Source organism: Podarcis vaucheri, assembly GCF_965113315.1.
Source record: "Podarcis vaucheri genome assembly, chromosome: 4".
Lineage (NCBI taxonomy): Eukaryota > Metazoa > Chordata > Lepidosauria > Squamata > Lacertidae > Podarcis > Podarcis vaucheri.
The window spans coordinates 54,508,176-54,535,464 of NC_138762.1; the positions used below are offsets into that span (position 1 = coordinate 54,508,176).

The 27,289-nt window shown below is 41.1% G+C and overlaps 1 protein-coding gene across 1 annotated transcript in view; it reads right to left on the reverse strand.

Moving 5' to 3' along the window:
- URB1 (URB1 ribosome biogenesis homolog) overlaps positions 1-21,651 on the reverse strand; it is a 49,507-nt gene extending 27,856 nt beyond the window's left edge. Inside the window, exons 1-15 of the mRNA XM_082220666.1 lie at positions 21,194-21,651; positions 19,771-19,910; positions 18,980-19,131; positions 17,061-17,193; positions 13,829-13,925; positions 13,130-13,215; positions 12,293-12,418; positions 11,440-11,570; positions 9,919-10,114; positions 7,890-8,027; positions 6,318-6,491; positions 5,040-5,184; positions 4,126-4,248; positions 3,698-3,810; positions 974-1,087 (exon numbers count right to left, since the gene is read on the reverse strand). Of these exons, the coding sequence (XP_082076792.1) occupies positions 974-1,087; positions 3,698-3,810; positions 4,126-4,248; positions 5,040-5,184; positions 6,318-6,491; positions 7,890-8,027; positions 9,919-10,114; positions 11,440-11,570; positions 12,293-12,418; positions 13,130-13,215; positions 13,829-13,925; positions 17,061-17,193; positions 18,980-19,131; positions 19,771-19,910; positions 21,194-21,344 (2,019 nt within the window). The 5' untranslated portion in view covers positions 21,345-21,651. The remainder of the gene's footprint in view (positions 1-973; positions 1,088-3,697; positions 3,811-4,125; positions 4,249-5,039; positions 5,185-6,317; positions 6,492-7,889; positions 8,028-9,918; positions 10,115-11,439; positions 11,571-12,292; positions 12,419-13,129; positions 13,216-13,828; positions 13,926-17,060; positions 17,194-18,979; positions 19,132-19,770; positions 19,911-21,193) is intronic.
- Positions 21,652-27,289: the final 5,638 nt, after the last annotated feature.

Here is a 27,289-nt window from a genome sequence, read left to right on the forward strand (position 1 = left end):
ATGTGTGTGTGGCCCTGTAAAAGCTGCAATCACACCAGTCAGCTGTTCAGAAGGTGAAGTGAGGGGCTGGATTTTACTGCTAAATCACCCAGTTTACACTTCGTTTTTTAAAAAACAAACCCACTACTGCATTAAAACGTAGGATGGAAAGCAAAACTAGGGCAACCCCAAGGGGAGTTGTGTAACTTTTGGCAGTGCTTTTTCCTATCAAAAGTGCTCAAGTAACACACTGGAGGTTGCCTTGCATCCACTTGCATGAAGTCTGAACCTCCCCACACAGAAGATTTCATCAAGTATCAGTCCACTCATAAGATCTGAAGGAAAACATGATTTCCATAAGAATGAATATTTTGTGTCCTTGAAAAGCAGCGTATGAGTATTCGCAACCTACAACCAAATTCATTGCCATAATACAGACTTGATAACAGAGACTTGAAGAAAGAATAAAAAAGTGAAGTAACTAAACCCATTTCCTGGGAATACAGCAAACAGGCCACAAGAGGTATATTCTATAGAACAGAGGAGGCTCTAGCCAGCCCTGTAGCTCCATTCCACTCACACACAAGACTTATGTGTGTGCAACCATTTTTCCTGTCCCCTCCAGCTCCCTGCACACCCAAAAATCAACTCTGAAAGATTGGGGGAGGGGTGACAGTTCTGTTGTGTGAGTGGAATGCCATTCATGCAATGTTGGATACAATCCAGGGTGTGAATACAGTGTTCATGCTTATTACAAACCCTAAGTCCAACTTTCTAAAGCAGGCTTCCTCAAACTCGGCCCTCCAGATGTTTTGAGACTACAATTCCCATCATCCCTGACCCCTGGGGTCCTGCTAGCTAGGGATCATGGGAGTTGTAGGTCAAAAATATCTGGAGGGCCAAGTTTGAGGAAGCCTGTTCTAAAGTGTCTTCACTGTGAACAACTTTTCTGTGGGCACAACAAAATTTTGATAACTAGATAAAAAAAGCTCACCTTAATAATCAATTTCTTTGTTGAGGTTTTGAGGTGCAAATGATTGCTTGTTACGAACATTTTCATCAGCAAATAAAATACTGATCTTTCACCAGAGACCTTCTCGGCTTCATCCTAGGAGGACACACTTTATTGATTACAATTCATAAAATTGTTTTGGGTCTCTCCACAGAGGCTGATGCCTATAACCCTGTTACTGACAACCTGTGCCAAGTGCAACTCTGCTTTCACAGAGCTTGGGGGAGAAGGTTGAACAATTCATTCGGAGTTCCCCACTTCCCTTGAACACAAGGGAACATAAGAAAAATTAAACATCCACAGTTAAGCAATACCTTTATAGGACCAACCAGAGTGCCACAAAATAGTAGCCAAGTTTTTAAGTTCTATCAGGCTGGATGTTAAGTCTAACGTTAAGAGACATGCGGGAGAGGAAGGAAAGAAAATTCTCTTGATGTTCAAGCCACAAATACTGCATTTGTTTTTGTATACCCTGGAAGCGCCGATAAATAAAGAAATAAATTCATTAAAAAGAAGAGTTCAGTCGTATGTTGTGTTCATATGTAATGGTAAGCCAGATTTTATGGCTTACATGGTTGGTTCATCAGGGCAAGTGGTGTGCTGGTGGCACGCATAGCCCAGTTGCATCCACTTTGCTCCTTTCCTGATGTGAGAAAGCCTTGGCTTCTCATTACATCCAAGCTGGATGTGCCCTGGCATAACCTGAAGCTACAACTGCTGATTTGTGACCTGTAATGGAGCAAGAGACCACAATCCTTGGTTTGGATTGTAAAAGGATGCTAAGCCCTACTGGTTTGTTCATCTAGCTGGCACCAGGGGAGCAGCAGCAAATTGGGAGAGATCAGGCGGTATGTACCAGCATGTTTCTCATTCCTAATAAACCACAATAAGCCAGAAAGTCTTACTTATCACTATGTGCAAACATGGCCGTTGTCTTAAACCGTAGGTGGGGCTAGGGGCTATAAAGCTTTCAAGCCACACCTAGGATTGCTAGACCAGTAACAGCTAAGCCTCCATTTCTGAAAATATAATCGTAATTTTGAAAGCTACATAGCACCTAAGAGAACCTAATGCAGTCTTTACCTACATTATATGATTAAATGCAGACTTTGTGGCTTCAACATCTTAGGAACACAAGAAGCTGTTTTGTGTTGAGTCAGACCACTGGTCCATCTTGCTGCAATGACTGACAGCAGCCCTCCAGCGTACCTGGAGATGTCGAGGTTAAAAATTGGCCTTCTGAGTGCACGGCAGATGTGGTACCACTGGGCTACAGGCCTCCCCCAAGCCAGCTTTCTCTTTTTTTCTCCTCCACCCCTTTGTTCAACTCCAGCCTAATGAAGGATTCTGGGAAATCAAAAGCTCGCTTGCTTTCCTGTGGCATACTGGTTGTCCTAATAAAGGTAACTGCCCAAACAGGACTTTTGTAATTTCACTTTGAATAGTCATTTGATCTGCTGTCTGTGCTCCCGTCTTCATTCAGAATCTCACGCAACTGAGAGAACAGTCCTCTTTGTGAAATTCTGAGCCTCCCAAACAAGCTGGTTTGGCATACCTGCTGAAGGGCAAAGCTTTATCAGTGTTTATCCCATGCCCCAGACCCAATCCTTTCCCATTTATACAAATGCCACTCCACATGTGTTACAAAAGAGATAAAATAACCACGCTCCTAGTTAAAATGCAAAGGGCAGAAGTGGGCACAGACATGGGCACAGTCATTCCTAGCCTCTGCAAAGTCACTTCTTGTTCTAAATGCAAACTTTCAAAAGACTTTTCTATAGTTAAATCAGGAAGAGGCTTTCTCCTTTAGAAAACACCTGTATACAAAGTAAAATCATGTCTGTAGAGAAAATCCTATGTTAGCATTTTGCTTTAAGAGCCATGGACAGCTCGCAGCAATTCTTCCTCTTGAACTACAGCTTATTCTTACTAGAGGACCTAAAGTATGGATGGGGAATCTGTGGCCCTCCAGATGTCGTTGGACTCAGTTGCTCTCCCAGACTTTGGAACTTCCTCCCTGAAGAAGCCAGAGTGGCTCCCTCCTTGTTGTCCTTCTGCCAGAAGGTGCAAACTTTCTTGTTCTAACCAGATTTGGGACTCACTGCTTTTAACAAAAGGGCTGATGCATAGGGTGGTATATAAATTCAATAAAAAATTTAAATTAAATCCTGTTTTTATTGAAATTATTTGTATGGTTTTTAATACATTAGATAGATAGATAGATAGATAGATAGATAGATAGATAGATAGATAGACAGATGATAGATGATTTTAATTCTATCAATGTTTATTTTTTAAAAAATGATTGACACCCCCCCCCCCATGTATCTAGCTGCTCTTATTCTTATCTGTAAGATGCCTTGAATCCCTGTAAGAAAAAAGGTGGGGTATGAATATATATATTATAATAATAGTGATTCCTATCAGCCACCAGCGTGGCAAATGGCCAGGGATGTTGGGACTTGTAGTCCAGCAATATCTGGAGGGCCAAAGGTTCTCCATCCCTGCCCTACAGCATGTTCAAAGCTTTATTGCTACCTCTGAGAACATCACTACTTGTATAATGTGAATATAATTGCTCACAACACACAGGTCTCTTGACAAAATGGAATTTAGGACTGCGTTACAGACAAAGCAGATTAGGAAACCAATGAGTAAGACAGCTGGTCTTAATATAGGAGACAAAAATAACCCTCATGTTCCGACCTGCATTTTGAACCAGGAAAACTTGTTTGCAGGCAATTCTAGAGCCACCTTGATAATGTGATATTGTAGAACAGGAGGGATCTCCTGCCGCAGTCCTTTTTCAGTAATAATGCCTGTGGTTGGAAAATAATAATATTTTATTCCACGCATTATATTTCCAGAGCTTACATGATTTCAATAAAAACATTAAATTACAGAGGAAAAAACTAACTAAAACAACAAAAAGGAACATAATAGATCAAGGAGTAGACAATGTTTAAGCACTGCAATACACAACAAATATTTAAAACCCTGGGAAAATAAAGAGGTCTAACAGCAAAATGTTATGTTAGGGCTATAGCTCAGTGGCAGAGCTTTGCATGCATACATATCATACAAATGATTTTCAATGTGTGCCTTACTTCAAAATTTAAAGACACTTAAATTACCTTTTATTAATTTGCTAAAGTCAAAGTTGCTCTGTGCTACTAAGTGGGGAACAGCTTGCTGATAAAGGCAGATCACGTGGAGTAAGACAGCTTTCAAAAGAGTGGTCTCTGCATCATCTGAGCCTAGAGTAGATATATTAACATATTTTAAAATAATATTATTATCAAAGACACAATACAATTCTGTGGAATAGCAGTCAGGACCAAGGGTAATTTAGTAAGTAACCAAGTTAAACCATAATCATGGAGTTAGGTTTATGCATTTAACAGACTAAGCCTGGCTCCCTTGTTATGGTGCTTGGAACTGGCCCTGCCCCTTGTGCTTGTGGATCAACCACCACAAACACTGTTGCGCTAGTATTGGCTAGCAAAACCCTACATAGTTAAGTCCTAATGGACTGAGGGTAGGGGTGGGTGGATATGGCAGTCACAGTCAGAGCTATGAAGAAATTATCATTCTCATCCCTTCTGTGATAGGAAAGAACTGAGGAATGGAGGGGGAGTGGCCATGGCGAAAAGGAAAATGGTGCACATCCAGACAACTCCTCTTGCCCCCTTGCAAGCCTTTGTTTATGGAGCAAGAGCTTACGTTGTGCACAGGATAGGAGTGTAACTTAGCTCTGGAAACCATTTCGGCAGAAATGATAACACTGAACTTTGCATCCAATCTGACACTTGCGGAGTCTGCATAGGCTGCACTCTGACTACCCCAAGATAACTCAAAGACGTTTCTTGAAAACAGGAGCTCAGATTCTTAGAATAATATTCGATGCATCTAAAAGCATCTCTCCTATAAGAGGTCGTTAACAGGGGTTGTCAAAGAACAGAACAGAGCCACTGTGACTCATCAGATATGAATCATTGTGCTCCACTGTTCACACGCACATTAGATAAGATGACTAAGGTTTTCCTACCATGCTCTCCATTTGTTTCTTTGCCTGCTGTTATTTCCTCCGAAACAGAAGCATCTTCACCACTCCCTTTCTGTCCGTCTTGTCCCTTCTCTTGCTTTAGAAGCGACTGCCAGACTGCTACTATGGTAGTCATATCTGGCAAGAGCTAGATTTGTTAAAAAGAAGACCAACATTAGCCACTAAATATTGTTATACAATTGTCTTATCACTGCAACATGTCTATAGAGAATTATTTACAAAGCAGGAATGGAGGAGGAAAAGGGAAAAGAACACCCTATGCAAATTCATACAAAAATTTACCAGTCTTTGGTTTTTTGAGAAAGTCTGAATTACAAGATGATAAGTATTTTAATACTGAGAAATAGTTTTTGTTGTGCAACTGCTAATTAAGCCCACTGATGACTGTTCGCTTCAGTTGGTCAGAACTAGGCTTAAGTGCATTGGCCTACAGTTTTTAATACTAATTATCACACTAATTATATAGCAGGTCCAAATACATGCATATCACTATGGTCAGTGTAAACAAGCAAGACAGGGGTATAGGTTAACCACAGTTTATGGTTTGGGTGACATGCTGAACTGCACGTAATCTAAAAACTGAAGCAGAGGTTTCCAATATCCCCCTCCTGGCTGCATTAGAGAAGGAAAAGGGAGCATACAAGCCCAAGAGGAGGATCAACTAGTTCTCAGTTTTGAATGACGTCCCAACATAGCCAATGAGATGCCTCAGTTGTGAGAAATGGAAAACTATTTCCTTAGCTCTATTTGTACAAATTGACTATCGGTCTATAACTGTTGCCCCTTATTTTCAATATCTGCTGAAATGATAGGGGGCTGATATTCCCCTAACCTGGCACCCTGATATGTGTTCTTCCCAGTCAGGTTTCCACATTCAGAATTCCAGAGTTATTGAAACTCTATTTTACCATCTCTACTAACTGGTTGAACATATCTTGCTATTCTAAGCACCACGACTTAAAAATTGCAACTAGTACCTCGCACAGAAATTATTTCAATAAAAGCATATAAGAAGTTTAAAACATTAGTATCCCAGCATTCAGCAATTAAGCATTAATTCAGAAAGTCTTAAAGCATCAAGAAATAGCTAGCATATCAATTATAAGAGGGGGAAGATGTTAAGAATCCATTAGAAATATCTCTGGATATTTTTCACCTTAGCTGTCAGGATACAGAAAGTGGAAGAAGAAATCCTCCCTGAATGGACGTATTTTCTGCTGCACAAAACTGCAATTATGCACCACACAGTTTCATTTTTACCTTGCCAAGCGCTTCTCTGTATTGCTGGACAAATTCTTGCATCATAGATGGTGTATAGATTTCGGACTTCTCCCATAACGTCTCATTTAGACAGTGCTCAATGTTTTTCAGTGCTCTTTTCAAAACAGTTGATATAAGCGAAAAGATTGTATGTTTTACTGTTTTATTGGCTATCTAAAAGAAAAGAGGAACAAACTGTTACTGTGATTCTGCTTCATCTTTCCAGGAACTGCTGGTGTGACCCACTGGTGGAATCACTTTCAGTTGCCAGGATGGGGCCAGGCAGAATCAAGGTTCCATGTAAGAACTGAGGCAAATAGCAGTGACAAGAGCTCCCCCCACCCTTAGTGGAAACAAGACACATTTTTTCTACCTGTGCCTTTAATCTGCACAGCTCCACAGAGCTTCTGCAGAGTCAGACTCACTACCTGGAAGGAAGTGAGGGAGAAAGGGCCAGGCAGAGCACAAGTAAGTCCCACTGGATTCAACGAGACTCAAGTAGGTGTGCACAGAATGAAAGCCAACAGCAGCCCTGTAAAGTAAAGAGGAAGCCAAGCAGCCGCTCTTGCCCCAAGGAAGCAGGCAGACTGGAAAGGGTCAAAGCATTATGTGGCCAGACAGAGTTTAATACATTCTGGGTACTTTGGACTGGAAAGGTTCTCCCTGCAAGATCTTGTAGGCATTTACTGAAGAGGGGATGTAAGGAGAGATTGGAAGGGTAACAAAAGGTGCAATAGCTCAACTTGGTGCCTCCCTGATCAATGGCCATGCTGGCTGGGGGTTGATGGGAACTGTAGTCCAAAACATCTGGAGGACCCCCAGTCTGTTTTAAGCACTGGAGAACGATCAAAAAGCAGGCAAATAATATTGTAATGTGGGGTTGCCACACACTGCTACAAGACACTGAAAAATCATGATTTACTTCAATTATTTCACATATTTCGGCCACGGTATCAAATGAGCCATGCTAAGTTTACTGGCCTTGTACCAAGAACTGTTTCCCTTTGATGGATTCCATGTTGCTACAGAAATTTCTGAGAGGTGGAATCTACTTGGGTTGCCAATGACACTCCATTTTTTACTATTTGTGCCAACATTTTTGCCATCCAGACAAGGTGGCAGCATCAGGAGAGACCTTTGGGATGAAATAAGGCTCACGTGCTCCCCCTCCTCTTGTACAGCCATGAGGAGAAGAGGGTTGGAAGCTTCCACTTTAATTTTTCATTAACCACAATTTAGGGTTCAGTTGTAATACCAGAATTAACGATCCTAATGAGCCAGATTCATAAACCAGACTGAAATTGCCCTTGTTTTCTGGCTATGTTTACTAACATAGTCCGTCTGAAGGCAGACGCAATGCAAAGCTGTGGTTTGTCAAAATCAAAGCAAAATCTTCCTCACAAGCCCAAGGCTTGCACAGGCTCACTCCTAAAACATGAAAATTCAGTCCCTGAGTTCTTGCAACTATTAGAATCTTCCATGGAAGATAAGCTTTAAAAAGTATAGTGCCAGCAAAATTGCTTCATGGAACCAAAAACCTCCCCATTCGGGATTATAAAGAGAAGTTCTTACATTTAATCCTTGGGTAAACATGACTTTGTTGCAGACGGCTGGAATGGTTGTTACCATCACCATTGAAAGCAATCTTGGAAAAGGAACAAACTCTGTTGTTTTAAAAGCAGTAGAAATCTCTGGTTGAGCCTCATAGATCTGAAATTTTTACAGAAAATACATATTATTAAGACAGAGCTAATGAGGCCATGGCTCCTAAAGCCAATTCAACTGGACATGTACAAAGGTTATTATATTATAAAACAGTCTTTGGTATTTCAAAGACTCATGAAGAGAAAGGTATTTGGGGATGAACCCAACTGGTGTCCATCGACTGTTCATTTGATAAAGCATAGATTTCCACCAGCAAAAGAGGGATTTAGGAGAACTTCAGCCGTTTCCTGCTGTAGCCACCTCAAGACAAAAATTCGTGGAGGGTAAGGATATCAATAGCTACTAGCCACGATGGCTGTGCATCACCTTCAGTAACAGAGGCAGCAAGTCTCTGAGTATCAGTTGCTTATAATCCTAAATAGAGAGAGTGATATTGTGCACTCTCTCTCTCTCTCTCGGCAAGCATTTAGTTTCCATAGCTTATCTGTTGTTGTCGATATTAATTCCTCCTGTTTAAGACACTTTATCAGGATGTTGCTAAGTAACAGAAAAGCTATTCATAAGCCTTCTAATCAAATAAAAAAAAACCTGCCATCTAATTTCTCCATCACTGATCTCATTTTCTTAGTTAATATATTCTATTACTTTCAAAAACATTTTTCCCATTCATGAAGGTGATATACCAAGAATAAAGGATGTGTATTTATCTCTCACTAATGCATTTTAGTAAGAAGTTTTTAAAACCCCTCACCACATTTTCTATAAATAACTAGGAAGACCTAGGGCTAAGTCAACTCACACCAGCTAAATGATCTTTAGCTTGAAGGATGGCCAGTATCTTTTTGGCAACTTATAGCTCAGGGTCCCTGGTACAGAACTCAGTAAACACAGAGGAAGATAATAATATATTGGCTCCTATTTAATCACCCGTTTTGAGTTGATAATGTACTCTTTCTAAAAGACTTAGAGCAGATAACAGCAATTATGCCCAGAAAAAAGGTACGAGAACAAACTTAGCCCACATATTACCATCTTGCCTCCTGTTTATTGTCAGAGCTGTAAACATGTCATAAGTGTTGCAGAAGCATAGAATGTGGTACCAAGTCCAAAATTCAGTATCCTGGGAATCTAGGCTTATAACCACTCTGGCTTATAATTGTATTGAAGTTGTAAAGGCAATGCCTGGCAAAGTTCTAGATGTGAGTAGGTGTGAACTGGTATTCTCATTTCTATCCCAGGGGATAGAAATGGAGCTTCCTTATACCTTCTTTCATCTTCCACAACTGGCAGAACAAACACTTCAAAACGATTAGGAATTATATGCAGCAATGAACCCCAATATTAATTTGCGTATTTGAATCAAATATGATTTTGCATGTTTGGTACAGATTCCAGTGCACAAAGTACCACTGAATGTTGATTCTGCACAGATGGCACAAAATGGCAGCCAGATACGATCAGATGTGGTTAATTCCTGTGCAAAAACATTTCCAAACTCAGGACTTGTTCATATGTTACAACAGCAAAATATCAACCTAGTAAAATCTTGGGCTTTCTGTATCATGCTCTTATTAAGTAATATCGTTTCTACTGTGTGACTACAATATGTCCCTAGGATTCTTTTCAAGGACAGATCTGGAGGGCAGATAATAGAGAGGTATCATGTTCAAATAAATATAATAAAGATAGACATTATTTACTCACATGGTGAGGTGTGGGAGAAGAGCAACCCAACCCAAAGGTCTAACTGTTGGGATTTCTCCACAGTAAGAAATGCATGAACAGGCCCTTAACCAAAATGAGTCTCTTTGCTACTCCCCCATCAAATATAACTAGAGGGGGGAAATAAAGATGTTTACTGTGATCCTAACACAGCAAAAAAGTTGGTAAATGTTATTTTCATGTACAAAGGGTATACTTTTCATAAAATTCTTACCTTCCTCAGCAATTTCATATTGTCTAGCCAAGCTGATTTTAGCCTGGGAACAAAAGAATACTGGGACTCCTTAAAGTATCTGTTCAGTAAATCTGGGCACACTTTGAATATGTTCACCGCAAGATCAGCAACCATCTCATCTTCTGCAGCAGTCTTTAGATTCACGAGAAAGCGCAGAAGAACCAAATTCCCTCCTCTAGTAAAGAAAGATTTTGAAAAACAATCACTATGGCAGCATATGCCACCATACAGTTGAAAGCAATTCTAACAGTGGCCAGGATCCAAACAGCTGCTCTAGGCATGTGCAAGGGGGTCTTGAGCATGCCCAGTGGAATTTGACTCTCCCCTGCCCCCCCACATGATTCACAAACTGCTCTTGTAACATTCCTCAGTTTTAAAAGGTGTGCCATGGAGAAGAAAAAACTGCTATTAGACATACAAAACAAAACAAAACAAAACAAAACAAAACAAAACAAAACAAAACAAAACAGCACCCCTACAAAGCTCCCTTGGGTGTATGGAATTAGTAAAGTGGCTCTTTGGGTGCAGGCAAGATGGTAAATAAGGCTCTAAATTCTGCTCAGTTTACTTTTGACAGAGAGAACCCAGAACAATTCTCTAAGCTACTGAAATCACAGAATTGTAATCTAATTTAGACACTTTAGATAGCACATAACTGGCACATTATTGTTTCAATTTCATTTGCAAGAAACAGTACCAGCTGAGAATTTGAGCAGGAGGTGGGATGGGAGGAATGACAGCCTAGGTACTGCAAAAACTAGCTAAGCAAAGTAAATCAGTCAAGAAATTCTTAGGTGGTTTTTATTTACCTTTTTACCTCACTAGCAGGGCTACATATAAGCCGTTCTCTTCAACAAAAGGGGTCACAGGACTGTTCATAAAGGAAGAAGCTTATGACAGAGAGGCCCTTCTTCCAGGCAGCTACTGACTGCACATGTGGGCCAATCTTTTCACAAGCAACGGCCAATGCTTCACAGAACTTTCAGCTAAGCAGCCTATATCATATGATGGCAACAACTCCCCAAGGGAAACCATTATATTTTTTAAAGCTCTGTTTAGGCTTCTCACTAAAAATACTTGAAGTATTTTGTTCAGCCTTGTCTTTTGGGAGCTGTGGAGTGTTGGGGCTCCACCCTGTGGCCTTCCTTTAAAAAGGAGACAACATAACAATTGTCAATGTTTCTGCCTCATCCAGAATCACGGTTTGGGACTGGCTGTGGTCCTACACCCCAAGTCCACTTCCACCCCTGATGCAATAGACTAGGAAACATTCTGGGGTTTGGGGTAGCTTCCTGGCTGCCCTTCCAATTCTATCTTTCTTCATTCCCTCAGGTTCCTGACAAGTCTCAGTTCCACGGTGGGGAATACCTGCAGTCCACATACACCACAAAGCAATTTTTGAACGTTTGGTTGGTCTTGTTGAAAATGAGAATCTTTGATTTAAACAGAGAATAGCTGACGGGACTATTTTCAACCACCGGAGTAACTGGGATACTTTACCTGCCAGATGTGCCAAGGCTTGGATCATAAAAGTTAATGCCATGTTTCAGAGAACAACAGAGATCCAGTAAAAAATTATGGACGAGTTTCCTCACTAGGATCTTTCCTGCCTCTTCAGGATCCTGAGTAGCCTGCGTAGAGCAGAAAGATCAATGTTTACTAGAATTTGTTTATTTGACCATAGCTCAGTGGCAGAGCACATGCTTTCCATGCTTCAGAAGGTCCCAAATGCGGTACCTGACATATCCAGGATCAGAGAGCAAGTGATAGGGAGGGCTCTGCCTGAGAAGCTGGACGGCTGCCATCAGTCAGAGGAGATGAGCAATGGGGAATCAGATCAATATTCCCTCTGGCTGGGAAGTCAAATTTGAGGGGCAGAATGGGGTGGCATTTATGAGTAGGACATGAAAAATGGAGTCCCAAGACCTAGCAGCAACCAGCAGATTCTCGGAGGAGAAAAAAGTGAATGGTGAGACACTGTAAAAAGCTGAAGACACTGTTAAATGTCCGTAAGCTGGTTTAGGAAGGATCAGAGAAGACTTTTCTTCTTCACTTCCTTTGCTTCTTTTCAGCTGTGCATACTAACCTTCCCCAACCTGGTGCCCTGCAAATGTTTTGAACTCCCAACTCCCATCCCATTTTGAATTTCTGCCAGGCCCCCTCAGACCTGCGGGTGCAGGGTGGGTAATAACAAGAACAACAACAATAATAATCCTTATCCTAGGCAAAATATTGTTTTACTATATGGGGCCAGATATAGCTTTCCTCTTTTTCTTGGGTTAGTATAAAGGCAAAACCCTTTCTGCTGAGGTTAAATAGTGAAATAGAAAAAGATGAGAAGAAACTGCTGTACCACGACATCTTCTGTGCTGACGTCAGTAATTCCATTCCAGCGGTAGAGTGAGGCAATGTGGTTCAATACTTCGACAGTAAAAAAACGCACTTTCTGGGTCTTGCTAATATTTTTATTGTGAACTACCTAGAAAAAAATACAATACATACACAAATGTCAACTACAAGGCTGAAAAAAATAATCTTTTATCTTGATAAATTTATAATTCCGCATTTTCAGGCTAGAGCCTACCCTTGAAATTTCTTTGTTCAAGAATGGTCAGGTTTAAGGTCATTAAGCAAGACTGAAATGTTCTTCCATGATTTTCTAAATATTGCCCTTTCTGATGTCAGATTGTGTACATTTGTTTTATTTTTAGAGTAACCTGTTTGTCCTAGGAAGAGTGCAGAGTGGCATTTCTGGTAGATGACTGCTTATACCACAGTGGAAGATGAAAAAGTGAATGAATCCTTGATTTTGTTAAGTCTTTAAGATGCCATAATACTGTTGTTTTTGCTTCAGCAAACTGCAGCAGCTGCCCTTGCCCCCAGAAACTGAAGTTTCAAAAGGAAGCCAAAAGAATCTGGTTATTTTTACAGGATGTACAAAAGATTTAAAACTTCCTAACAGTTGCTTTGAAATACTATTTTCTTGTTTGTTTAAAAGCTCAGCAAATTATAGGCTCCAACTCTTAGGGAATATTTTATGATCAAACAAAAGCTCATAACAGAAATGCTGACAAGATCTAAACTGTAGCCAAACATTAAGGGATTGGTAATTGGAGAGTCTTTGGAAAACCACAACAGAGTTATTTTCAGCAAAGAAGATACAAAGAATAAAGTCACGTCAAGGTCATACCTTAGTTGCCAATGTGGAAAGTAGAAGGCTAACCGTAGAAATTCTATCTTCCTTCAAACCGGTTCGAAAAATATCTGGGATGAAATCTACAAACCATTTAAAAATGTTAAAAACATAATTGGAAGATGGGAAGCGTTTTTAAAATGAAATCAGTTTTATCAAGTGTTGCCACTGGTGTTACCGAATGCTTTGGTCTACAAGGTGAACCAAAAGTGAATGGACTCAGAATAAACAATGAACTTGTACCATGGAAGAGGGTAGCTGAATTCTGAACTCTACAGCATCTACAGCCAACTACGGGGGAGCAGGGGAAATCTGGCCCATAACATTGTCCCCAATCCAAAGACTCAAGTTTCTCCAAACAGAGCTAAGAAACTGGCAAAGCACTTTTAACTTTCGTTTGCTCTCATTAAACTCAGCCACTTACTCAAAAACATGAGCAAAGGGTTCTTTAAATCTCCGTCTTCTTCTCTTGATACTATGTGAAGAGCACAGAGGTTTTGCTAAGGTCTCCCATTATGTATCTTGGCAGCTAAATGCCTTGTGCAATACAACTCACAGGCGAATGAAAGTGAACTGTTCCTCCCTAAAGCTTGTATCCAATGAATTTAGGTACTCGTAACATCCAAACACGGACCTCTCACTTCACAAATAAGAGGGAGATATTAATGCCTTTAAGAAAGAGTATTTATAATATACCTTTTAACTCCAGAACGTGGACAAGGATTGTGTTGTCACCAGCAATTAAAAAAGAAACAGCATACTGGATATATGCCATACGAACATCAGGCTTGCCCTAAATAAATGTTAAGAGACATGCAGCAACTTATAAACCCAAATGCCAACTCACTACAACAGTTGTAATATGCAGGACTTAATACATACTTAAAAGAGTGATTGCAATTTTAAACAGTTCACAGTCTTTTAACTAGCAGAACCATTTCTATGTTTATCATATTTCATAAGGTGCACTCCATCAGAAACTTAGGCCCTCTTTACCAGTGTGGTGTCACTGCTTCCACAGTGGTTTGGAAAAGAGCCTAGATATGTATAACAACAACTGCTGTTGTGGTTTCCTCACATGTTTACATAAAACAAAAGCAGTCAAAATCCCAGGGGCCCAAGATTATTTATGCATTATGTACCTGGAACAATGTAAGATTAACAGAAGAGGCGGTTCACCAGTCATATGAATGAATGAACCTTCCTATACAGTCGTACCTTGGAAGTCGAACAGAATCCGTTCCGGAAGTCTGTTCGACTTCGAAAGCATTCAACTTCCAAGGTGCAGCTTCCGATTGGCTGTAGGAGCATCCTGCAGCCAACTGGAAGCCGTGCCGGACTTTTGGCTTCTGAAAATCATTCGAAAACCAGAACAATCACTTCCGGTTTTTTATTGTTCGTGAGCCGAAGCGTTCTAAGTTTACAGGTGTTCGGCTTCCAAGGTTCCATTGTACATGGGAAGCTAACACATCTTCTTGATGTCCGTTTTTATCAGCAGCTTTCTGGAGCGGAATAGCAGACAAACACTTCCATGCACACCTGCATTTTGCAGTAGCAAAATTCTAGGAGAACTGTACAATGTGGTTTTACTAAACTCTGGAAGGAATCCACAGCTTGAATCACACATTATGGTCTGTGTTTGTGTGCATATGAGCTTGCTTGCTGTGAAATTCTCACAGGATGACTTTGCTACTTCTTTTTTATGCAAGAAGGCATTTGTGTAAAGGGGTGGGGACATAACAGTTACATCCATGTCATACAAAACATAGGTGCCATTGGACTTCCGGGGTTGACGCGATCTGGGAATGGCGGATTCCCTCCGAGCTCCGGAGGGAATCGGCTCAGCAGGGGACGGGTCTTTGCCGTGCCGGCGACACGGGGACCCTTAAAACCGCAGGCGCGGAATGCCTGCGGACTGAAGACTCGGCGGGTGCCTTAAGTGCCCCCCCTGATTCGCGAAGAGCCTTTTTAAAGGCTGCGGAGGGGATACGGGGGGTGGCGCGGCACTGAGAGTCCATCGCTACCTCTGCTGAGCGAAGCCGCGAGCCATGACCGGAGAGCGCTGACTTCCTTCCTTGAAATTTGGCTGAAAAAACAACCCGTGAGTAATTTGGACTTGGCTTTTAAGAAATTTATCCACTGAATTTGAGACGATCGGGGGATGTGCTAAAAGGAAGTCCGCACCCCCTACCTTGCAGACGATCTAGAGCAACGAAAAAAGAACTAAGCTGGAGTGCCTACCCTGTAAAGGGTGAGTTCTAAAAAAGACAGTAACTTCCAAGATTTGGAAATTTTGAGCAGGAGAGAGGAGTGTTGGATGTTTTATGTTCTGCTGTAAACAACCCCCCTCCCGGGCCCGGGAGCGTCCTGCTTTGGAGCTGGTTTAAGAAGCGCAGAGTTTGACAGCTGTCAAAGCTGTCAAACGGACTGTTAATAGTGGAAAATTGCTACCTAAGTTACCTCTGGATTAAAAAGAGTTACAATTGATCTAAAATTGTTGGAAATAAAGAAACAATAACAAGACAGAGGACTGTTGGGGAAAAGAATACTAAGTAACCAGATTCCCTCTAGAGGGAATTCTGTGGAATTACAATGGCTGTGGATGGAAAGATACTGGGAGAAATCGAAAGGATGTTTTATTTGGTTGGAATCTTACAAGAGCAGACTACGGCTATGAGTGAACAATTGATGACCTTGACTTCTGAAACAAGTAGTCCTGCTGAATTTAAAGAGGACCTCAATGAGAAAGAATCCACAGCTGAACCAGAAATGATAATAAAAGCAGAGGAGAAGACAAAACAAGAAAGAGAAGAAGTGATGTGGGAAAATATTGAGCAGAAGCTGACGCCTGTGGAATACAAACAAGGAGACTATTGGAGTAAATCTACTATAAATCTACGAAAGATGCAGAAGACGAAAGTGGAGGCCCTGGGAGTTTATGAAATTAAGGAACTTAAAATAAAGAAATATAATTGGGGCCTCCACATAGACTCTGACTTTGATTACCTTCAAGATTCATGCCTTGTGGAAACTCTTCAGCAGCTGTTTGCAAATATGGGAAGAGACTTTGGACTGATGGTGAAAGAACTCTTTCGAGATGTGACGACTGGCATAAAGGGTTACCAACAAGACCGGCGGAGAGGGACTGAAAGAGACTGGAGGGCCTCGGACGTGAGGAACCCGGGCTAAGAACTGTTATTTTGGACATGCTTTGGGAAGGGACGCAAACCGGGGATGGGAGGGAGGGAAAAATTAAGTTCTAACAACACTCATGATTATGGGATTTGGTTAAAAAGATCATTATTCAAGACAAAATGGGAAATCGTTGGAAGGGAATTGAGGTCCAACTTAGAAAAAATTAATTTTGTTTGTTTTTATAAAAGGACTAATATTAGGACAGGGAAATGCCAATTTGCTGACATAAATTTGGAAATGGGGATGCAAGGGAGGGGGTAGGGGGAAGTCAATGACCAGGGTTAGGAAATAATATTTTCGGGAAAGTATATATGTTTGTTGTTGTTTTCTTTTTTTTTCTCTTTCTTTGTTTATGTGTTTATTTGTTTCTTGTGTTTTTGTTTTTGTCTATATAAAATGTGAAAACCCAATAAAAATTTTATAAAAAAAAACAAAAACAAAACATAGGTGCCATTTCATACAAAAGCTCCCCCCCCACAGAAAAATGAGGTAGTAAAATCACGTATATACACATTTTTTAAAAAGCCTAAGTAAATCAAGAATCAAAATATGTTTCCCCTGTGGATCAGTGACAGTTGAAGCAATAAAACAATCCACATCAATGATGCTCTGCACATGATATAGAAAGAGACTTAGGTATCCCCACCCCCAATTCTAGCTTTACTTTTCACACCACAAAAAACAAATACGGTTAAGCCATCACTTACACTCACTGCATATTTCCTCCTCTTACCTTATAATCTCTCCTCTTCACTAAACTAGGAAGGAATTTATTATTGAAATCAAAGTGGCTGTAGACATCCCTTGCAGCATCCGGCCCCTGTGACACCATTGCAGATAGCAAGATGAGGCACTGGCGAGACAGTCTGTATAAGCAACACAGGAGAAGGAACATTACATAGGCAAACCAGTCAATGGAAAATTAAGAACTGACACCTTTGAAATAAAAATAGGCAGGTTTGAATTATGTCAGCTAAGAAGAAAAAGAAGAGGAGGAGGAGTTTGGATTTGATATCCCGCTTTATCACTACCCAAAGGAGTCTCAAAGCGGCTAATATTCTCTTTTCCCTTCCTCCCCCACAACAAACATTCTGTGAGGTGAGTGAGCCTGAGAGACTGCAGAGAAGTGTGACTAGCCCAAGGTCACCCAGCAGCTGCATGTGGAGGAGTGGAGACGCGAACCTGGTTCCCCAGATTACGAGTCTATCGCTCTTAACCACTACACCACACTGCAGATACCTAGCACGTCACCACTAGACGGCAGATTTGTGGAGGGGAGAGAGGAATTCCCATTGTGGAAGCCAACATCCTTGTGGCAATGGGAAACTTTGCTGGATACAATGCTCTATATTTTTTGTTTCATCACTTTTAAGATGAATGACTGAAAATTATATAGGCCACTTCTTTATGAATAACTCTACCAGGCTAAACCCTGTTAAATTATGGTCCCAAGGCTGCCCTATCATTAGAAATGCTGAGGCACATCCCAGACTGAAGTGTTTGCCTGAAAACACTTACCAATAAGCATCTAACCCAATTTTCCTCCCCTTTTGTTTTTTTGTTTGAAATTCATTGCTGTAGCTTTTCCTTTACTTTTCTGAAGTTTGTAACTGAAAACCATAAAACCTAAAAACTAGCAATTTTGGCTGAAGCAGTCCACCTCAGCAGAAGATTTGAGGAAAAAGATTTCAGTAACTAAAGTGTGCTAGTGTGGTTTTATAATAATAAAACATAATAATATAAATGTTGCACCATTTGAATTTTGTACCTCAGGAAACAAAAATGTCTTGGGCCATCCTTGCCTGATCTTTCGGTATTTGTAACAGCTCGCTTATTAGAAATATGGTTCCAGATTCCTTGCCAAAGTGCAGGAGAGAATGTCAAGATATGGGAACATATCTCCATTTATGGTGGGAATATCCACAAGTTTAGCTGTTTTTGAGTACTGTGGTTTGTAAGAATGCACTCAATGTAAAAGGCAAAATAATGCCACCCCCACAATTAGCCCTTGTAAACCTCTTTACAGAGCAAGAATCTGTTCCATATAGCAGGGAACTGGTCACTTACTAGACTAACTATTGCAAGATTCTGGAGAGAGAATTCTGGTATACAAAAGTGTAGGATATTGCATTATTAGAAAAACTGACTCACAGAGTACATAAAAGAAGTAAGTTTATTTTAATTTGGTATTATTTTGTCACTTATGTTAATATCCATGAGTATGGCCAGGCCCTACCTACAGCTTTTAAACACCTGCAGTTGATGTGAGTAACTGTTATTTTTATACTTTTCTTCCTGTTGATGAGTCTCTTTTCATAGTGGACCCCTGCACTCTGTAATGGATGCTGCACTTTATATTTTGAATTTTTAAAAAATGTGCCACCACATTTTTGTAATTATGCTTTGAATTTATGCTGGCGGAGTAGAAGTGTCAAATAAATAAATACTGTATATGAGCATGGAAGCAAAAAGAAAGGAGAGGAAGGTCATGGCAAATTAAAGTATTCTCCTAAATCAAGTATAAAGAGTACTTTGTGTACCGTTCCAAGATCTGTTCTCAGGATTAAAGTGGCATGATCCTGATCAATGGAAATATTGTTTCATTCAGGTTTTAGACAGTTATATTTGTCCTTTGGTTTGCAATAAACTTACCTGTGACTCTCAGAATACAGAGCAGCATAGATTAATCTCATGTAGCTATTGATCAGCTTCTTTACTATGTTCATCCCTACCACACTGAAGTGGGACAAATCACTCGCTGTTCGCAGCAAAATGCTTTCTAGAGCTTGAAAGATGAGCAGCATCTGCAACATTTAAATACTTTATTATGCTTTGTTTATTGGGGTGGGTGGGTAGGTGGGGAAAGCAGCAAATATTAGTAGAACAACTTGAGAAGTCATCATCCTAAATAAAGTATAACATCTAACAACAAAGGAAGCTTCTAAATGTAAACACATAGCAAGTGCCTAGATCCACTGTTCCCTCCTATAATGGCAATCTCTAAATCAGAATACAAAAAAGAAAGCAAAGAAATATTGCAAATGAATTGTGGACCCTATCTTTGCTAAACAAGGTCTTCAAGGAAACAATTTCTGTAATAGTAAGTCAAAATTTCCAAGCCAACACTCCAGTCCTATAGTGTAACAAAATGCTTACAGCCAATGCACAATTTCAAAGTGCACATCACAAACGTACAGGACTACAAATCCTACAATATGAAAATATGAAGGAAATATTTCACAGACTTATTGTGAGAACAAATAATATTATCATTTTAATTGTTTCAATGTGTGAAATACGTGACAAACAACAAACGTTAATTTAACTTTGTGAAGGTTCCAGTGGAAAGTTTATTCCTTATTGCTTTATGTTACCAATCAGTACTTGTTCACTGTATACACAACTCATCATAGAATGCTAAATGCAACAAACGAAATACTGACCTCACTTTCAGGCCGCCTTTCGCCATCCAGAAGTTTTAAAATTTCTGCACACTCGACAGAAACTTTTATGTATCCCTCTACAACATCATAGTGTTCTGCTGATGGTAATGATTTCGCTCTCGATATGAATGTTTCCAAACCTGGAACAAATCAAGGACTTATTCAACACTTGCCCGAAATCCTTGAGAGATGCTGCCATTCAGTATAGCCAATACTGAGTTAGATCAACCAGCTAAAGAAGGCAGCTTCCTATGTACCTAGAAACCACCACCAACAAACTGCTGGCATTAATACCTTGCCAATGCAAACTCTGGGAACAGAACACAGGTGCAGACTGACAAACAAATGGTGCAACAGTAACTAAGTGGAAAATAAATTTGTAATATTGCACTGTAACGAAGTTGGAGCAGTGAGCTAGGGGTCTATTACTTGGGTAAATTACATTGCCATTTAACTCAAACGTTTACGTTTACCATTTTAGACCCTACTGTATATACATACTAACAGAGGATTACATTTCATGCATGTGATGAAGCAGGCACTACTAGATCATCCCATAATAAATGTGCTGAGTCTTTAAGGTAAAAGGTAAAGGTAAAGGGACCCCTGACCATTAGGTCCAGTCGTAACCGACTCTGGGGTTGCGGTGCTCATCTTGCTTTATTGGCCAAGGCAGCCCGTACAGCTTCCGGGTCATGTGGCCAGCATGACTAAGCCACTTCTGGCGAACCACAGCAGCACACAGAAACGCTGTTTACCTTCCCGCTGGAGCGGTACCTATTTATCTACTTGCACTTTGATGTGCTTTCGAACTGCTAGGTTGGCAGGAGCTGGGACCGAGCAACGGGTGAGCGTCACAGGGATTCAAACCGCCGATCAGCTGATCGGCAAGTCCTAGGCTCTGTTGCCTTTAATGAATCCGCAATCCCTTGTGCAATAAGAACTTGCAACAAGGGAAGCACTTGAACTAACTGCGTAAATGGAGAAAAAACTGTGTTTGAAATAACTAATCCCTTACAACTATGCAGATTGCTGCTCTTTTCTTTCAAAAAGGGCTATTCTGATGGACAAGCGTTGCGCGGGGGGGGGGATGATCTCTGCGACCTGCATCTTCCTCGACGGAGCAGTTAAAGTTAATTAGCAAACATCCAATTTTGGTGGAAAACTGAGCAATGCAACTCACTGGGGTGGCGAAGCAGTACTCGGCTATATAAATCAGCAGCAAGGGGGGGGGGAATCCGGGGGGCGGTGGTGGTGGAGGAAGGGCAGGCTACGCTATTGCCCAAGGATAGCTGCTTGGCCATTGCCCAGACGCGGATTCGCAGTGCTCTGGCCCCCAGGGGTCGGGGAGAAGCTGTTGGGGAAAGGAGTGGCGGAGGACAAGCAACCGATGTGGCGAACACGTGGGGAAAGCAGCCCTCACCCTTCATGGCGGCGCTGGGGTCGCGCAACGTGGACTTGAACTGGGTCCCGGTGAGCTCCGCTGCCTCGTTACCGCGGGCCCGCTTGGGCGGCGGCGGCTTCTCCTTCTCCTGCCGCTTGGCCGAAGCCGGGCTTTTGCGCTTGGCGCCCATGACCAGGAGCAACCGCGACCAGGGATGGAAGCCCGGCTTTCCCTCGCTGCAATCCGCGGCAGCCGGAAGCGGTCCGGCCGCTGTTCTTCCCCCGGGAAACGGGCAAACGAGATGAAGGTTCCGCTTTAGGCCGCTTAGGGAACTTCAGAGGAAGCCGCTGAAAGGAGTCCTTCGCAGTCCAGGGACCAAGAGACCGAAACCGACAGCGGCCCCTTCTGCTTCTTCAGATGCAGCCGCCATCCCAGCTCCCTCTTTGTCCTTCTCCTTGTGTCGTCCCCGCCCGATGTCTTCGGACTCCAGCGGCTGCCTCGGGAGAAGCGCAACAGGTTCCCCTGTCCTGCCATAGAGGCTTTTTCGCTGGTTGCTGCCATATGAAGTGAGCGGTGCACGAGGGCGCGCACGCTCTAGGGGGCCCACCGAACCTAGAAATCTTAAATTAGAATGCCAAAAAAAAAAAAAAATATCAATTCTGCACACTAAGTTAGAATAGCATTAGTTTGTTTTTGTTTTTTCTCTGACAAGTGTTTCTACTTCCGAAGCTTATCCGGTGTTACGATCGAAAGAGATTCATAGCGGGGATTTCTTGGAGTCTAGTGGTGTCAGCGTGAATGGCTTATGCCATCTGACTTTCTGCTACTTTTGAAGAATTTTTTTGCTACTTTTGTCAACTCTGGTCTTCAGTGATACGCTTTCCTGCACCAGTGCCTGTTTTTTCTCTGTCCGGCAACCGTAGTTGTTTATATTTTAAGAACACAGTGGTAACTTAGAGGCTCACCTAGTACTGCTGTGTGCTTTTCGTTTATCATGGTTTCTCAAATGTTTGCCTAAACTCTCCAAAGTGGAGCTCTATATGTTTCTAGAAGCATTAGATTGCCACATATAAATGCTGCTGTTAGCGGAGTGAGGTGGCCCACATTTGTTTTCCTTGTTATCTGGGCACATGGTTTTGCATTTTGTATTACATCACTAGTAGTATTTTGTTATTTTTATCTTGCTGCATTATGTCTGATTAAGTAAAAAACTTCCATGCTAGCAGAAATGTAAAAAAGAAAGTGGCAATTGAGAACCCATGCTCCTCCAGATGTTGCTAAACTACAACTCACATCATCCCTGGCTATGCTTACAGGGGCTGATGGGAGTTGAAGTTCACCATCATCTGGACAGCCAAAGGCTCGCCAACCCTGGCACAGTGAAATGAATTTGCTAGCAGAAGATGTGATGGCCACCAGTTAGGACATCTTTAAAAGAAGGCTGACAGATTTGTGGAAGATAAGGCTATCAATGACTGCTAGGCATGAAGGTTATATACTTCTTTCAGAATCGGAGGCAGTATGCTGAGAAATAGCAGCAGGAGAGTGCTATTGCCCTTATACCCTGGTTGTGGACTTCTCATAAGCATCTGGTTGGCTGCTGTGAGGAACAAGATGCTGACTAGATAGGTCTTTGTTTTGATCCAGCTGAGCTCTTATGTTTGGCCCCTTCCAGCCCCGCTATTCTCCAGGAGTATACATAGTCAAAAGTGTTTTTTCCCCACCATTTACACAAAAACATACCCTTACATTCCATGTTAATTGTTTCAGAATAACTAAGGTTGCAGTCATAAACACAGCTGCCATGGAGTAAGTCCCATTGAACTCAGATAATGTGTTTCTGTTTAGACATGCTTAGGATTGCACTGCACAGCCCTAAGCAGCACTCTTCCACTTCGGCACAAATTCTAAACTGTTTATTGGCTTAAAGTGTTCCCTTGAGATTTATTACAGTTGAAAAGGTTAAATTGTCATGCAAGCATGATACTCAAAACACCTTTTGAACTTTTTACTGCTAAGAGAGCAGAATGTAAAATTAATCCTTGTAAATGAGAGTCACATATTTCAAGTTTCTCCCCTTTTTCATCCATGGTCGGTTATAGTTACTTACTCATATTTACTTCCTTGTGAAACATGTCTATGAACCTAGCAGTGTTTATATTTTCCCAAGTAGTATTTAAGAGGTGTGGTCTGCTAGTCTGTTTTTTGTATCCAGCGTCTAGGAGATTAGTGTATTAAATTTGATTCTGAATCAAGTCGATATACAATGTAAATCTTACTCCAGCTAGAATGTATATTCAGTTGTAGTATCGTTTACAATGCAGTGGGCATACACTTTACATGTTATTAAAATTAATCAATTCCTCACCCCATTGTTAGTTATGAGGGACTTCTTCACAAGCAATGCCATCTTGTAAACTTTTTTATTTTGTATTTTTGTTTACTAATATTGGAGTTAGGTTTATTTCCTTGCTGATTGTGCATTCCTATGCTATATGAATCCAGCATGCCTATCCCACACCACTACCACAACAGCAAGGCAATCCTGCATAAAGTCTACTTATAGGAGAGCAATAGATTGTGTTACTGGTCCTGGATAAAAATTACACAAGCATCATGCTAAGGATAATGTGCACACAAATGTTACACACACACACACACACACACACACGTTCTAATAGTGTTTTATTAATGTTTTTTAAAAGGGAGAAAGAGAGAAAATATTTGACACTGCTTTCCCAAAACATCGCTGTATGTTAACACAGCACAATCCAGTTAACAATAAGCACTTTTATTTCTATTGATTTTTGCTTACAGGTCTGCCATTGAATTCAGCAGGACTTAAAACCTTGGTTGGATCATATTCATATAATGCAGCGAAAAAGTGAATAAAATAATAACCTCCAGGAGAAATAGTGAAAATCTTTCATCAACATAGTCTTCATAAAATAAATGATTATTTGTACAGCAGGGAATACAATTAAAATGTTGTAGGAAGCTACATCAAACATAAAATAAAACCTGCCAGCAGGCTAATGTATATCATATTGCTACTTCAATAAAATGAAGAAAGCATCTGGAAACCATAGGGGAAATGTTAGGCTCTAGTAACAGCAGTTGCAAACAGTTAATTTAGGACCCTGAATTATACTGAGTTAAATAAAACTATCCTAGAGTTGAGCCAGGCCGCAGTCCTTTACAGTAGACATGCCTAGGATTGTTCTATTAATTAACTTTTAGAACTAGAATGAACAATCCCCTATCCCTCATTATTAATTCAAAACTTTAACTAAAGGGAAATCTGTTTTTCTTCATTGAAAGATGCAAGGGCATGAAGAACAGAATCACTGCAATTTTTGAAATTTTAATTTTATACAGTAATGTATATGAAAAATAGAATTTGTGGGACTTTTGTTAATAGTTCTGAAATATATATATATATATATATATATATATATATATATGCAGGTTTTGGTGTCTTCGGGTGTCTTCCCGTGTAAGAGTCGGGGTGTCTGGGCGACGTTTCGACGAGGTCTCACTCGTCATCTTCAGGCTGGTGCTTTCGGCTTCTTGTTACTGGAACAGAGCAGAATCTGGTGTTTGAGTTCCTATAAATACTGTTGAGGGGTGTGGTGTATAGCCTCCAACGTTCTGGGCAGAGAGGAAGTTCCTAGATTAGTGTGCCTTTTCTTCTTTTGTTCCTTAATTACTTGAGGGATATCTTGAGTGATTTCATGAGTGATATTCTGAATACCACTGGGTGGGTCATTAAGTGTAGATTAGTTGCTAAAGCTTTCGTGTCTTGACCTCTTGAGCTTGTGAAGAGTTTTTCTGAGAAGATGGCTGTGCTGCATTTAGTTGTGCTCTGGCTTGGCTTCGTGTATAGGGGCGAGCTGTGATTTTGTGCCTTGTGCCAGCCAGATCTGTGTAGGGATTGCAGGGGGGTGCAGCATCCGGAGGTGCCACTATAGTTTGGCTACTGGATGGAGTCTGTAATATGTCTGTGGAGAGGGTCTGGGTTTGGGTCTGGTGTGGTTGATTGGTGACGGCGTTCTGTGTGCCTCTGGTTCTGGTGTCGGTTTTTGTGGGGAGGGCTATGGATACCAGACAATGGATACCGCCAATGGATACCAGAAAAACAAGGTTACGAAGCTAATCCAAAAAGAAACACCCCCCAAAAACCAAGACACAGAAGAAAACAATGGCATGGCCCTCCTTCCTTATATCAAGGGCACTACAGACAAAATTAGCAAAATCCTCCATAAACACAATATCAAAACAGCCTTCTGCACCAACCAAAAAATAGCCAATATCCTCAGAAACCCAAAAGACAAAATCCAGCTGGAAAACCAAGGGGTCTATGAAATACCCTGCAAAGTCTGCCCAGCCACGTACATTGGACAAACAAACAGACGAATAAATGCACGTATCGCAGAACACAAGAATGCCGTCAAAAAAGAAGAAAAAACTTCCTCTCTTTTCCAACACATGAAAGAAACAGGACACGAAATTAATTTTGCAGATTCCAAATTGCTCTTTAACATGGAACATCACCACAAGAGAATAATCATGGAAGCCATCGAGATAGAGAAACACCCTCACAACATGAACAAGCGTGACGACACGTCCCGCCTGCCAGACATCTGGAAATTAGCCCTCCCCACAAAAACCGACACCAGAACCAGAGGCACACAGAACGCCGTCACCAATCAACCACACCAGACCCAAACCCAGACCCTCTCCACAGACATATTACAGACTCCATCCAGTAGCCAAACTATAGTGGCACCTCCGGATGCTGCACCCCCCTGCAATCCCTACACAGATCTGGCTGGCACAAGGCACAAAATCACAGCTCGCCCCTATACACGAAGCCAAGCCAGAGCACAACTAAATGCAGCACAGCCATCTTCTCAGAAAAACTCTTCACAAGCTCAAGAGGTCAAGACACGAAAGCTTTAGCAACTAATCTACACTTAATGACCCACCCAGTGGTATTCAGAATATCACTCATGAAATCACTCAAGATATCCCTCAAGTAATTAAGGAACAAAAGAAGAAAAGGCACACTAATCTAGGAACTTCCTCTCTGCCCAGAACGTTGGAGGCTATACACCACACCCCTCAACAGTATTTATAGGAACTCAAACACCAGATTCTGCTCTGTTCCAGTAACAAGAAGCCGAAAGCACCAGCCTGAAGATGACGAGTGAGACCTCGTCGAAACGTCGCCCAGACACCCCGACTCTTACACGGGAAGACACCCGAAGACACCAAAACCTGCATTCCTGTACCCGTGAAAATCTACGAAAGCATATATATATATATATATATATATATATATATGAGAAAAGTTGTCTTGGAATGCTTTGTTTATTCCCATTTCCATAGAAACGGAGACTGAGTCTGCAAACATGGGGTGCCTTGTTTTAAATAACGACCATATAGTAATTATTTTAAACTACTTGCTTTGTTTCAACTAGCCATGACATTCATTTCCATAGAAACAGAGCCAGAAATGGCAGCTGAGTCATTAAAACTTTTTTGGGGGAAGATTTACTTGGTGTCAAAGTGCAGGGAATGAAACACTTTAAAATGGTCTCACTGGTGAGAAACTTCTGTAATTGGATTCAGACAAACAGAAATTTATCAGGCAAAGGAAGAGACTGAGATGTTTAAGAGAGTTGAAGGCATATCAGCAATCTTAAAAAAGTAGTGATAGACCTCCATAACTTAAAGTGCTATTACAGTCATCGTGAGCCTGGCTGTAAATTTATCAATAATCTACTATAATCTACATTCTCAGGTTCCTCTTGTTTTTCTGACTGCTGTCTTAGAAAGAAAAAACCAGACAGTATCAATTTCATTTCTGTTAATATTGAGCAAGCAAAGGTTGGGCCATGAGTTTAAAGTTGACACTTAAACGTGACATGAGTTTTAAGTTGGAAGAGAGAAAGGGATTGAGAAAGAGCCAGTGTAGTATAGAAGGTAGACTAGAAGCTGGGAGACCCAGGTTCGAATCTCTACCTAGACCTCACTACTTCACTTAGTAATTGTCTCTAAGCGTACCTCACAGGGTTGTTGTGAGGATAAAATGGGAAGTATTGTGTACACCACCTTGACCTCCTTGATGAA